Source organism: Oncorhynchus kisutch, linkage group LG15 (assembly GCF_002021735.2).
Source record: "Oncorhynchus kisutch isolate 150728-3 linkage group LG15, Okis_V2, whole genome shotgun sequence".
Classification (NCBI taxonomy): domain Eukaryota; kingdom Metazoa; phylum Chordata; class Actinopteri; order Salmoniformes; family Salmonidae; genus Oncorhynchus; species Oncorhynchus kisutch.
In genome coordinates this window covers 93,553,646-93,567,246 of record NC_034188.2, presented here as the reverse complement: position 1 = coordinate 93,567,246, position 13,601 = coordinate 93,553,646, and the positions used below count along the sequence as shown (strand labels likewise).

Genomic DNA, 13,601 nt, shown 5'->3' with positions numbered 1-13,601 from the left:
TATCCATCTCCCTACCCCCCTCTCCTCTCCTCTCCTCTCCTCATCCTCTCCTCTCCTCTCCTCTCCTCTCCTCTCCTCTCCTACAGATACTAGACCCTCAACAATAATAACACTTTGCCAACTCACCACACTCGCTGTGGGATTTGACATGATCGTTGTTTCTCCTACAAGGACGGCCGGCCCCTCTACAGCTCCATATGGGCCGTTCCCTGGCAGCACCAGGACCTGTCCAGTTCCCTGACCCCACTGACCAGAGAGCGTAAGTCGTCCGCCTCCAGTCCACTCTTCCCAGCCCGTCCTGTTCACCTTCGACGTCCCGGTCCGTCACGGTGGGTCGCACAGTCACCACGGTAACCATGGTTCTGATCCGGTTGGAATAAAATAAAATAAATAATAATAATATCACATTTAAACACACAATGCATTTAAAATCACTGAGGATAGTAACACAAAGTTTAACAAGGGAGTGTGGTCCTCTTCCTGCAGGGGGCTCCCTGTCTAACAGCGCACCACAGGACTATCTTCTACTGCATCAGTGCATGAGCAGGAAGACTGAGAGCGCACGGTAAGGTGGTCAGGGGTGTTTCTGTGTGTGACTTCCTGTCACTTACCCTCACCCCATAGTGCAACGGGTCAACATACAGACTCAGTTCACTTCCTGGATGTAACAGCGTAGCAGGCTGGCAGCTCTCTGGGGTGCCACTACCATAGAAAACATCATCACTAGCATGTCCACTAGTCCACCCATTATGATGTGATGGACTCGATCAGGGATACCCATTCTAGTGGTTCTATTTCTGTGGTCTCTGGTGTTGGGGGGCGGGGCAGGAGGCCTACTATACTCTAGCCAGGATTCTAGATCACAGTATATGGCCAGGCACCAGAACTGGGTGGGTGGGTGGGTGGGTGGGTGGGTGTGTGTGTGTGTGTGTGTGTGTGTGTGTGTGTGTGTGTGTGTGTGTGTGCGCGCGTGCTAGAGATCCGCTCAGCCACAGCGTCTACATGCATGCTGTGGGAACCTCTGCTTAAAGCAAGTCAAATCAGATGTTATTGGTCACATACACATGGTTAGCAGATGTTAATGGTCACATACACATGGTTAGCAGATGTTATTGGTCACATACACATGGTTAGCAGATGTTATTGGTCACATACACATGGTTAGCAGATGTTATTGGTCACATGGTTAGCAGATGTTAATGGTCACATACACATGGTAGCAGATGTTATTGGTCACATACACATGGTTAGCAGATGTTATTGGTCACATACACATGGTTAGCAGATGTTATTGGTCACATACACATGGTTAGCAGATGTTATTGGTCACATACACATGGTTAGCAGATGTTAATGGTCACGTGGTTAGCAGATGTTAATGGTCACATACACATGGTTAGCAGATGTTATTGGTCACATACACATGGTTAGCAGATGTTATTGGTCACATACACATGGTTAGCAGATGTTATTGGTCACATGGTTAGCAGATGTTATTGGTCACATGGTTATCAGATGTTATTGGTCACATACACATGGTTATCAGATGTTATTGGTCACATACACATGGTTAGCAGATGTTATTGGTCACATACACATGGTTAGCAGATGTTATTGGTCACATACACATGGTTATCAGATGTTATTGGTCACATGGTTAGCAGATGTTATTGGTCACATGGTTATCAGATGTTATTGGTCACATACACATGGTTAGCAGATGTTATTGGTCACATGGTTAGCAGATGTTATTGGTCACATACACATGGTTAGCAAATGTTATTGGTCACAAACAGATGGTCAGCAGATGTTATGGTCACATACACATGGTTAGCAAATGTTATTGGTCACATACACATGGTTAGCAGATGTTATTGGTCCCATGGTTAGCAGATGTTAATGGTCACATGGTTAGCAGATGTTAATGGTCACATACACATGGTTAGCAGATGTTATTGGTCACATACACATGGTTAGTAGATGTTATTGGTCACATAGACATGGTTAGCAGATGTTATTGGTCACATAGACATGGTTAGCAGATGTTAATGGTCACATACACATGGTTAGCAGATGTTATTGGTCACATACACATGGTTAGCAGATGTTATTGGTCACATACACATGGTTAGCAGATGTTATTGGTCACATACACATGGTTAGCAGATGTTATTGGTCACATACACATGGTTAGCAGATGTTATGGTCACATGGTTATCAGATGTTATTGGTCACATACACATGGTTATCAGATGTTATTGGTCACATGGTTAGCAGATGTTATTGGTCACATGGTTAGCAGATGTTATTGGTCACATACACATGGTTAGCAGATGTTATTGGTCACATACAGATGGTTAGCAGATGTTATTGGTCACATGGTTAGCAGATGTTATTGGTCACATAGACATGGTTAGCAGATGTTATTGGTCACATACACATGGTTAGCAGATGTTATTGGTCACATGGTTAGCAGTTGTTATTGGTCACATGGTTAGCAGATGTTAATGGTCACATACACATGGTTAGCAGATGTTAATGGTCACATGGTTAGCAGATGTTAATGGTCACATGGTTAGCAGATGTTATTGAATGAGAATACTGTTCAAAAGTTTGGGGTCGCTTAGAAATGTCCTTGTTTTTGAAAGAAAAGCACATTTTTGGTCCATTAAAATAACATCAAATTGATCAGAAATACAGTGTAGACATTGTTAATGTTGTAAATGACTATTGTAGCTGGAAACTGCAGATTTTTAATGGAATATCTACATAGGCGTACAGAGGCCCATTATCAGCAACCATCACTCCTGTGTTACAACGGCACGTTGTGTTAGATAATCCAAGTTTATCATTTTAAAAGGCTAATTGATCATTAGAAAACCCTTCTGCAATTATGTTAGCACAGCTGAAAACTGTTCTGATTAAAGAAGCAATAAAACTGGCCTTCTTTAGACTAGTTGAGTATCTGGAGCATCAGCATTTGTGGGTTCGATTACAGGCTCAACATGGCCAGAAACAAATACCTTTCTTCTGAAACTCATCAGTCTATTCTTGTTCTGAGAAATGAAGGCTATTCCATGTGAGAAATTGCCAAGAAACTGAAGATCTGGTACAATGTTGTGTTCTACTCCCTTCACAGAACAGCACGAATTGGCCTGCTTTTAGGGCTGACTGTCTCTGCTGTTAGGGCTGACTGTCTCTGCTGTTAGGATTGACTGTCTCTGCTGTTAGGGCTGGCTGTCTCTGCTGTTAGGGCTGGCTGTCTCTGCTGTTAGGGCTGGCTGTCTCTGCTGTTAGGGCTGACTGTCTCTGCTGTTAGGGATGACTGTCTCTGCTGTTAGGGCTGACTGTCTCTGCTGTTAGGATTGACTGTCGCTGCTGTTAGGCCTGACTGTCTCTGCTGTTAGGGCTGACTGTCTCTGCTGTTAGGGCTGACTGTCTCTGCTGTTAGGGCTGACTGTCTCTGCTGTTAGGGCTGACTGTCTCTGCTGTTAGGGCTGACTGGCTCTGCTGTTAGGGCTGACTGTCTCTGCTGTTAGGGCTGACTGTCTCTGCTGTTAGGGTTGACTGTCTATGCTGTGGGCTGTTAGGGTTGACTGTCTCTGCTGTTAGGGCTGATTGTCTCTGCTGTTAGGGTTGACTGTCTCTGCTGTTAGGGCTGATTGTCTCTGCTGTTAGGGTTGACTGTCTCTGCTGTTAGGGCTGACTGTCTCTCCTGTTAGGGCTGACTGTCTCTGCTGTTAGGGCTGACTGTCTCTGCTCTTAGGGCTGACTGTCTATGCTGTGGGCTGTTAGGGTTGACTGTCTCTGCTGTTAGGGCTGACTGTCTCTGCTGTTAGGGCTGACTGTCTCTGCTGTGGGCTGTTAGGGTTGACTGTCTCTGCTGTTAGGGTTGACTGTCTCTGCTGTTAGGGTTGACTGTCTCTGCTGTCAGGGCTGACTGTCTCTGCTGTTAGGGTTGACTGTCTCTGCTGTGGGCTGTTAGGGTTGACTGTCTCTGCTGTTAGGGCTGACTGTCTCTGCTGTGGGCTGTTAGGGTTGACTGTCTCTGCTGTTAGGGTTGACTGTCTCTGCTGTTAGGGTTGACTGTCTCTGCTGTCAGGGCTGACTGTCTCTGCTGTTAGGGCTGACTGTCTCTGCTGTAAGGGTTGACTGTCTCCGCTGTTAGGGCTGACTGTCTCTGCTCTTAGGGCTGACTGTCTCTGCTCTTAGGGCTGACTGTCTATGCTGTGGGCTGTTAGGGTTGACTGTCTCTGCTGTTAGGGCTGACTGTCTCTGCTGTGGGCTGTTAGGGTTGACTGTCTCTGCTGTTAGGGTTGACTGTCTCTGCTGTTAGGGCTGACTGTCTATGCTGTTAGGGCTGACTGTCTCTACTGTGGGCTGTTAGGGCTGACTGTCTCTGCTGTGGGCTGTTAGGGTTGACTGTCTCTGCTGTTAGGGCTGATTGTCTCTGCTGTTAGGGTTGACTGTCTCTGCTGTTAGGGCTGACTGTCTCTCCTGTTAGGGCTGACTGTCTCTGCTGTTAGGGCTGACTGTCTCTGCTGTTAGGGCTGACTGTCTCTGCTGTTAGGGTTGACTGTCTCTGCTGTTAGGGCTGACTGTCTCTCCTGTTAGGGCTGACTGTCTCTGCTGTTAGGGCTGACTGTCTCTGCTGTTAGGGCTGACTGTCTCTGCTGTTAGGGCTGACTGTCTCTGCTGTCAGGGCTGACTGTCTCTGCTGTCAGGGCTGACTGTCTCTGCTGTGGGCTGTTAGGGCTGACTGTCTCTGCTGTTAGGGCTGACTGTCTCTGCTGTGGGCTGTTAGGGTTGACTGTTTTGGCTCCCTCCTTCCATTCTCCTGGATGTCCTCCCCCAGTCCTGGGCCAGCCCTCCTGTTCATTAAGGATATAATTAATCAATGTTAAAGATGAACTATGCAGAAATTGCTCTGCTATTTTCTGGTTGATAAAATTTGAATTTCAGTCTGTGACAAAACAAGCAAATATAGTGTAGAGAATCATTGTACAAACTAATATCTGTAGCCATGAAGTGCTTTGAAATGCTGGTCATGGACGCAATCTCTATTGCACTCCACACTGCCCTTTCCCACCTGGACAAAAGGAACACCTATGTGAGAATGCTGTTCATTGACTACAGCTCAGCGTTCAACACCATAGTGCCCTCAAAGCTCATCACTAAGCTAAGGATCCTGGGACTAAACACCTCCCTCTGCAACTGGATCCTGGACTTCCTGACGGGCTGTCCCCAGGTGGTAAGAGTAGGTAACAACACATCCGCCACACTGATCCTCAACACCGGGGCCCTTCAGGGGTGCGTGCTCAGTCCCATCCTATACTCCCTGTTCACTCATGACTGCACGGCCAGGCCCGACTCCAACACCATCATTAAGTTTGCTGACGACATAACAGTGGTAGGCATGATCAACGACAAGACAGCCATTAGGGAGGAGGTCAGAGACCTGGCCATGTGGTGCGTGGACAACAACCTCTCCCTCAACATGATCAAGACAAAGAAGATGATTGTGGACTACAGGAAAAAGAGAACCGAGCATGTCCCCCATTCTCATCGATGGGGCTGTAGTGGAGCAGGTTGAGAGATTCAAGTTCCTTGGCGTCCACATCAACAACAAACTAACATGGTCCAAAACACACCAAGACAGTCATGAAGAGGGCCTCCTCAGGAGACTGAAAAGATTTGGCATGGGTCCTGAGATTCTCAAAAGGTTCTACAGCTGCACCATCGAGAGCATGCTGACCGGTTGCATCACTGCCTGGTATGGCAGATGCTTGGCCTCTGACCGCAAGGCACTACAGAGGGTAGTGCGAACGGCCCAGTACATCACCGGGGCCAAGCTCCCTGCCATCCAGGACCTCTATACCAGGCGGTGTCAGAGGAAGGCCCTAAAAATTGTGAAAGACTCCAGTCATAGACAGTTCTATCTGCTACTGCACGGCAAGCGGTACCTGACTAACCCGTGCCCCCCACACAGCACGCAGTACCGGAGCGCCAAGTCTAGGTCCAAAAGGCGTCTTAACAGATTCTACCCACAAGCCATATGACTCCTGAACAGCTAATCAAATGGCTACCCATTTGAATTGCCCACCCCCCCTCTTTTACATTGCTGCTACTCTCTGTTTTATTAGCTATCCATCTCTTTAACTCTACCTACATGGACATATTACCTCAATTACCTCTACTAACCCGGTGCCCCCGCACATTGACTCTGTACTGGTACCCCCTGAATATAGCCTCCACATTGACTCTGTACCGGTACCCCCTGTATATAGCCTCCACATTGACTCTGTACCGGTGCCCCCTGTATATAGCTTCCACATTGACTCTGTACTGGTACCCCCTGTATATAGCCTCCACATTTACTCTGTACCGGTACCCCCTGTATATAGCCTCCACATTGACTCTGTACTGGTACCCCCTGTATATAGCCTCCACATTGACTCTGTACCGGTACCCCCTGTATATAGCCTCCACATTGACTCTGTACTGGTACCCCCTGTATATAGCCTCCACATTGACTCTGTACCGGTACCCCCTGTATATAGCCTCCACATTGACTCTGTACCGGTACCCCCTGTATATAGCCTCCACATTGACTCTGTACTGGTACCCCCTGTATATAGTCTCCACATTGACTCTGTACCGGTACCCCCTGTATATAGCCTCCACATTGACTCTGTACCGGTACCCCCTGTATATAGTCTCCACATTGACTCTGTATCGGTACCCCCTGTATATAGCCTCCACATTGACTCTGTACCGGTACCCCCTGTATATAGCCTCCACATTGACTCTGTACCGGTACACCCTGTATATAGCCTCCACATTGACTCTGTACCGGTACCCCCTGTATATAGCCTCCACATTGACTCTGTACCGGTACCCCCCGTATATAGCCTCCACATTGACTCTGTACCAGTACCCCCTGTATATAGCCTCCACATTGACTCTGTACCAGTACCCCCTGTATATAGCCTCCACATTGACTCTGTACCGGTACCCCCTGTATATAGCCTCCACATTGACTCTGTACCGGTACCCCCTGTATATAGCCTCCACATTGACTCTGTACCGGTACCTCCTGTATATAGCATCCACATTGACTCTGTACCGGTACCCCCTGTATATAGCCTCCACATTGACTCTGTACCGGTACCCCCTGTATATAGCCTCCACATTGACTCTGTACCGGTACCCCGTGTATATAGCCTCCACATTGACTCTGTACCGGTACCCCCTGTATATAGCCTCCACATTGACTCTGTACCGGTACCCCCTGTATATAGCCTCCACATTGACTCTGTACCGGTACCCCCTGTATATAGTCTCCACATTGACTCTGTACCGGTACCCCCTGTATATAGTCTCCACATTGACTCTGTACCGGTACCCCCTGTATATAGTCTCCACATTGACTCTGTACTGGTACCCCCTGAGAATCACTGTACCGTCTAAACCAGCTGTTTGAAGCTGTACCGTCTAAACCACTGAGAATCACTGTACCGTCTAAACCACTGAGAATCACTGTACCGTCTAAACCACTGAGAATCACTGTACCGTCTAAACCACTGAGGATCACTGTACCGTCTAAACCACTGAGAATCACTGTACCGTCTAAACCAATGAGAATCACTGTACCGTCTAAACCAGCTGTTTGAAGCTGTACCGTCTAAACCACTGAGAATCACTGTACCGTCTAAACCACTGAGAATCACTGTACCGTCTAAACCACTGAGAATCACTGTACCGTCTAAACCACTGAGAATCACTGTACCGTCTAAACCACTGAGAATCACTGTACCGTCTAAACCAGCTGTTTGAAGCTGTACCGTCTAAACCACTGAGAATCACTGTACCGTCTAAACCACTGAGAATCACTGTACCGTCTAAACCACTGAGAATCACTGTACCGTCTAAACCACTGAGAATCACTGTACCGTCTAAACCACTGAGAATCACTGTACCGTCTAAACCAGCTGTTTGAAGCTGTACCGTCTAAACCACTGAGAATCACTGTACCGTCTAAACCACTGAGAATCACTGTACCGTCTAAACCACTGAGAATCACTGTACCGTCTAACCACTGAGAATCACTGTACCGTCTAAACCACTGAGAATCACTGTACAGTCTAAACGACTGAGAATCACTGTACCGTCTAAACCACTGAGAATCACTGTACCGTCTAAACCACTGAGAATCACTGTACCGTCTAAACCACTGAGAATCACTGTACCGTCTAAACCACTGAGAATCACTGTACCGTCTAAACCACTGAGAATCACTGTACCGTCTAAACCCCTGAGAATCACTGTACCGTCTAAACCACTGAGAATCACTGTACCGTCTAAACCCCTGAGAATCACTGTACCGTCTAAACCAGCTGTTTGAAGCTGTACCGTCTAAACCACTGAGAATCACTGTACCGTCTAAACCACTGAGAATCACTGTACCGTCTAAACCACTGAGAATCACTGTACCGTCTAAACCACTGAGAATCACTGTACGGTCTAAACCACTGAGAATCACTGTACCGTCTAAACCACTGAGAATCACTGTACCGTCTAAACCACTGAGAATCACTGTACCGTCTAAACCACTGAGAATCACTGTACCGTCTAAACCACTGAGAATCACTGTACCGTCTAAACCACTGAGAATCACTGTACCGTCTAAACCACTGAGAATCACTGTACCGTCTAAACCACTGAGAATCACTGTACCGTCTAAACCACTGAGAATCACTGTACCGTCTAAACCACTGAGAATCACTGTACCGTCTAAACCACTGAGAATCACTGTACAGTCTAAACCACTGAGAATCACTGTACCGTCTAAACCACTGAGAATCACTGTACCGTCTAAACCACTGAGAATCACTGTACCGTCTAAACCACTGAGAATCACTGTACAGTCTAAACCACTGGGAATCACTGTACCGTCTAAACCACTGAGAATCACTGTACCGTCTAAACCCCTGAGAATCACTGTACCGTCTAAACCAGCTGTTTGAAGCTGTACCGTCTAAACCACTGAGAATCACTGTACCGTCTAAACCAGCTGTTTGAAGCTGTACCGTCTAAACCACTGAGAATCACTGTACCATCTAAACCACTGAGAATCACTGTACCGTCTAAACCACTGAGAATCACTGTACCGTCTAAACCACTGAGGATCACTGTACCGTCTAAACCACTGAGAATCACTGTACCGTCTAAACCACTGAGAATCACTGTACCGTCTAAACCACTGAGAATCACTGTACCGTCTAAACCAGCTGTTTGAAGCTGTACCGTCTAAACCACTGAGAATCACTGTACCGTCTAAACCACTGAGAATCACTATACCGTCTAAACCACTGAGAATCACTATACCGTCTAAACCACTGAGAATCACTATACCGTCTAAACCACTGAGAATCACTGTACCGTCTAAACCACTGAGAATCACTGTACCGTCTAAACCACTGAGAATCACTGTACCGTCTAAACCAGCTGTTTGAAGCTGTACCGTCTAAACCACTGAGAATCACTGTACCGTCTAAACCACTGAGAATCACTGTACCGTCTAAACCACTGAGAATCACTGTACAGTCTAAACCACTGAGAATCACTGTACCGTCTAAACCACTGAGAATCACTGTACAGTCTAAACCACTGAGAATCACTGTACCGTCTAAACCACTGAGAATCACTATACCGTCTAAACCACTGAGAATCACTATACCGTCTAAACCACTGAGAATCACTATACCGTCTAAACCACTGAGAATCACTGTACCGTCTAAACCACTGAGAATCACTGTACCGTCTAAACCACTGAGAATCACTGTACCGTCTAAACCAGCTGTTTGAAGCTGTACCGTCTAAACCACTGAGAATCACTGTACCGTCTAAACCACTGAGAATCACTGTACCGTCTAAACCACTGAGAATCACTGTACCGTCTAAACCACTGAGAATCACTGTACCGTCTAAACCACTGAGAATCACTGTACAGTCTAAACCACTGAGAATCACTGTACCGTCTAAACCACTGAGAATCACTGTACCGTCTAAACCACTGAGAATCACTGTACCGTCTAAACCACTGAGAATCACTGTACCGTCTAAACCACTGAGAATCACTGTACCGTCTAAACCACTGAGAATCACTGTACCGTCTAAACCCCTGAGAATCACTGTACCGTCTAAACCACTGAGAATCACTGTACCGTCTAAACCAGCTGTTTGAAGCTGTACCGTCTAAACCAACTGTTTGAAGCTGTACCGTCTAAACCACTGAGAATCACTGTACCGTCTAAACCACTGAGAATCACTGTACCGTCTAAACCAACTGTTTGAAGCTGTACCGTCTAAACCAACTGTTTGAAGCTGCTGTACAAAACCAAAAGAAAAAGATGCAAAAACTAAACTTTGAACGGGAAGCATAGAAATGGTGCATATAGAACATATCAACACTTCTTAGACTTGCTTTAAAATGAGAATGACAGATCTATACCTCATATTTCTATAGTCACAACGCCCAAAAAAGTTACGTGTTGAAGTGTTAAGATTTTGGGGTTAGCCAATCGAATCCTAGTTCTGTGTCTTCTTCCTCCAGCCCAGTCTGTCTGCAACTCCATCTCTGTGTTGAGATATCATAGAGATGTTTCAGAGCTTCCTCTGTTTATCCAAAAACCAGACACACCGAGGAACACTTCATTTGTCTGTGTCGATTTCAGAAGGAACTGTACTCTCCCCTAGTGGCGGATTGGGTAACTGCAGGGATATTCAATATTAACAGGGAGTCATTTAGTGTAGGGTGAAGTTGCCCCCTAGATGCTGATGGGTATTTCCCCCACTAATGGTCACGGTTGGAGAAACTTCCACTCGGAGCGAATAATGTGCCGTTAACCAGTTCAATGCAATATGTGACTGAGAGCTGCTGGCATAGATTGGCATGGCAGAGATTGGCATGGCAGAGATTGGCATGGCAGAGATTGGCATGGCAGAGATTGGCATGGCAGAGATTGGCATGGCAGATGTCGTCCTGTCTGTCAGAACTTCTGTTTTGCCTGGTGGAGGATGGGTAGGCACAATGAAGACTGACGTGTGTGTGTCTCCTCTCCATATGTTTGTCTGACTCCTCCAGGAGTGCCAGTTTCTCCCAGGTACAGCACAGTAGCAATCTGTTTGTGGGCAGTGACTCGGCGGTGCAGAAGTTCTCTCATGGTTTCTCTCACTGTCTGAACGGGATGGGCGCCCAGCTGCATGGCTTCTACAGCCTGCCCAAACCTGGCAAGCACCAACTGGCCTCTGCGGTCGGGCCCAGGTCCTCCACGCGGCCAGACTCCCCCCAGGAGGGCTACGTGCTACCCAGGGGGTACAGCTCTGAGGGGCCCTCAGATCGCCTGGGAGACATGGATCAGCAGCAGAATGAGGAGGTGTTCTTTAACTTAGATTATTATTATTATTTTATGTTGCACTTTACCTTTGACTTGTTATTTTATTATATTTTATTGAGTAATTCTCACTTTCTCTATTGATTCTATTTCTATTTAATGTGCTTTATTATAGGGAAACATTTGTTAACAAGCAAAAAAGCAAATGAAGTAGATAATAAACAACATAATATGAATTAACAGAAGTTCCAAAATAATAAAGATATTTCAAATGTCATAAAATAGTTAAAGAAAATAATAAATATGGGTTGTATTTACAACGGTGTTTGTTCTTCACTGGTTGCCCTTTTCTTGCTGCTGTGATGGCACACTGTGGTATTTCACCCAGTAGATATGGGAGTTTTTCAAATTTGGATTTGTTTTCTAATTCTTTGTGGATCTGTGTAATCTGAGGGAAATATGTCTCTCTAATATGGTCATACATTGGGCATGAGGTTAGGAAGTGCAGCTCAGTTTCCACCTCATTTTGTGGGCAGTGAGCACATAGTCTGTCTTCTCTTGAGAGCCATGTCTGCCTACGGCGGCCTTTCTCAATAGCAAGGTTATGCTCACTGAGTCTGTACATAGTCAAAGCTTTCCTTAAGTTTGGGTCAGTCACAGTGGTCAGGTATTCTGCCGCTGTGTACTCTCTGTGTAGGGCCAAATAGCATTCTAGTTTGCTCTGTTTTTTTGTTAATTCTTTCCAATGTGTCAAGTAATTATCTTTTTGTTTTCTCATGATTTGCTTGGGTCTCTCTCTCTCTCTCTCTCTCTCCACCTATCTAACTCTCTCTATCTCTCAGCTAAGAGAGAGTGGATGCAGCATCAGGCATCAACATGATTTGGTTGGTTCTAACTGTGTTGCTGTCCTGGGGCTCTGTGGGGTGTCTCTCTCTTCTTTACAAAGCTGTACACCTTCAAGACGCCTTGCAACACCCTGGCCACCGGCAACGACCGTAACCACAGTAACGACCGACACAGCAATGACCATAACCACAGCAACGAGCGTAGCAACGACCGGCAGACTGACAACTACGACCTCCCGACCCCGCCCGGATCGTTCTACCAGATCCCCCGGACATTCGATAAGAACCACAACGTGACGCCGTCTGGCTCCGAGTCATCTAGTGGACCCCCTCCACGGCCCCCCAAGCCCAGCCAGGGGTCAGAGAGCGGGGGCTGTCTGGGGTCACTGCAGAATGGAGAGGTGACCACGACTGTGTCGGTTATACCCAGGAGGAACACTCTGCCTGCCGTGGAGAACAGCAGGTTACATCGAGGTACAACTCTCCTTCTCTTTATTTAGCTGATACCTAACCGACTGGTTCTCTCTCTCCTTCTACCAAACTACTGTCAACTACATCTCTCTCCTTCTCCCAAACTACTGTCAACTACATCTCTCTCCTTCTCCCAAACTACTGTCAACTACATCTCTCTCCTTCTCCCAAACTACTGTCAACTACATCTCTCTCCTTCTCCCAAACTACTCTCAACTACATCTCTCTCCTTCTCCCAAACTACTGTCAACTACATCTCTCTCCTTCTACCAAACTACTGTCAACTACATCTCTCTCCTTCTCTCAAACTACTCTCAACTACATCTCTCTCCTTCTCCCAAACTACTCTCAACTACATCTCTCTCCTTCTCCCAAACTACTCTCAACTACATCTCTCTCCTTCTCCCAAACTACTCTCAACTATATCTCTCTCCTTCTCCCAAACTACTCTCAACTACATCTCTCTCCTTCTCCCAAACTACTGTCAACTACATCTCTCTCCTTCTACCAAACTACTGTCAACTACATCTCTCTCCTTCTCCCAAACTACTGTCAACTACATCTCTCTCCTTCTCCCAAACTACTGTCAACTACATCTCTCTCCTTCTCCCAAACTACTGTCAACTACATCTCTCTCCTTCTCCCAAACTACTATCAACTACATCTCTCTCCTTCTCCCAAACTACTGTCAACTACATCTCTCTCCTTCTCCCAAACTACTGTCAACTACATCTCTCTCCTTCTCCCAAACTACTGTCAACTACATCTCTCTCCTTCTCCCAAACTACTCTCAACTACATCTCTCTCCTTCTCCCAAACTACTCTCAACTACATCTCTCTCCTTCTCCCAAACTACTCTCAACTACATCTCTCTCCTTCTCCCAAACTA

At 46.4% G+C, this 13,601-nt stretch overlaps 1 protein-coding gene across 1 annotated transcript in view; it reads left to right on the top strand.

The window, feature by feature from the left end:
• The window catches only part of gab2 (GRB2-associated binding protein 2), a 242,690-nt gene that overhangs the window by 142,332 nt on the left and 86,757 nt on the right, over window positions 1–13,601 (top strand). Inside the window, 5 exon segments of the mRNA XM_031791464.1 lie at window positions 172–273; window positions 275–350; window positions 487–565; window positions 11,147–11,438; window positions 12,343–12,715. Coding sequence (XP_031647324.1) covers window positions 172–273; window positions 275–350; window positions 487–565; window positions 11,147–11,438; window positions 12,343–12,715 — 922 coding nt within the window.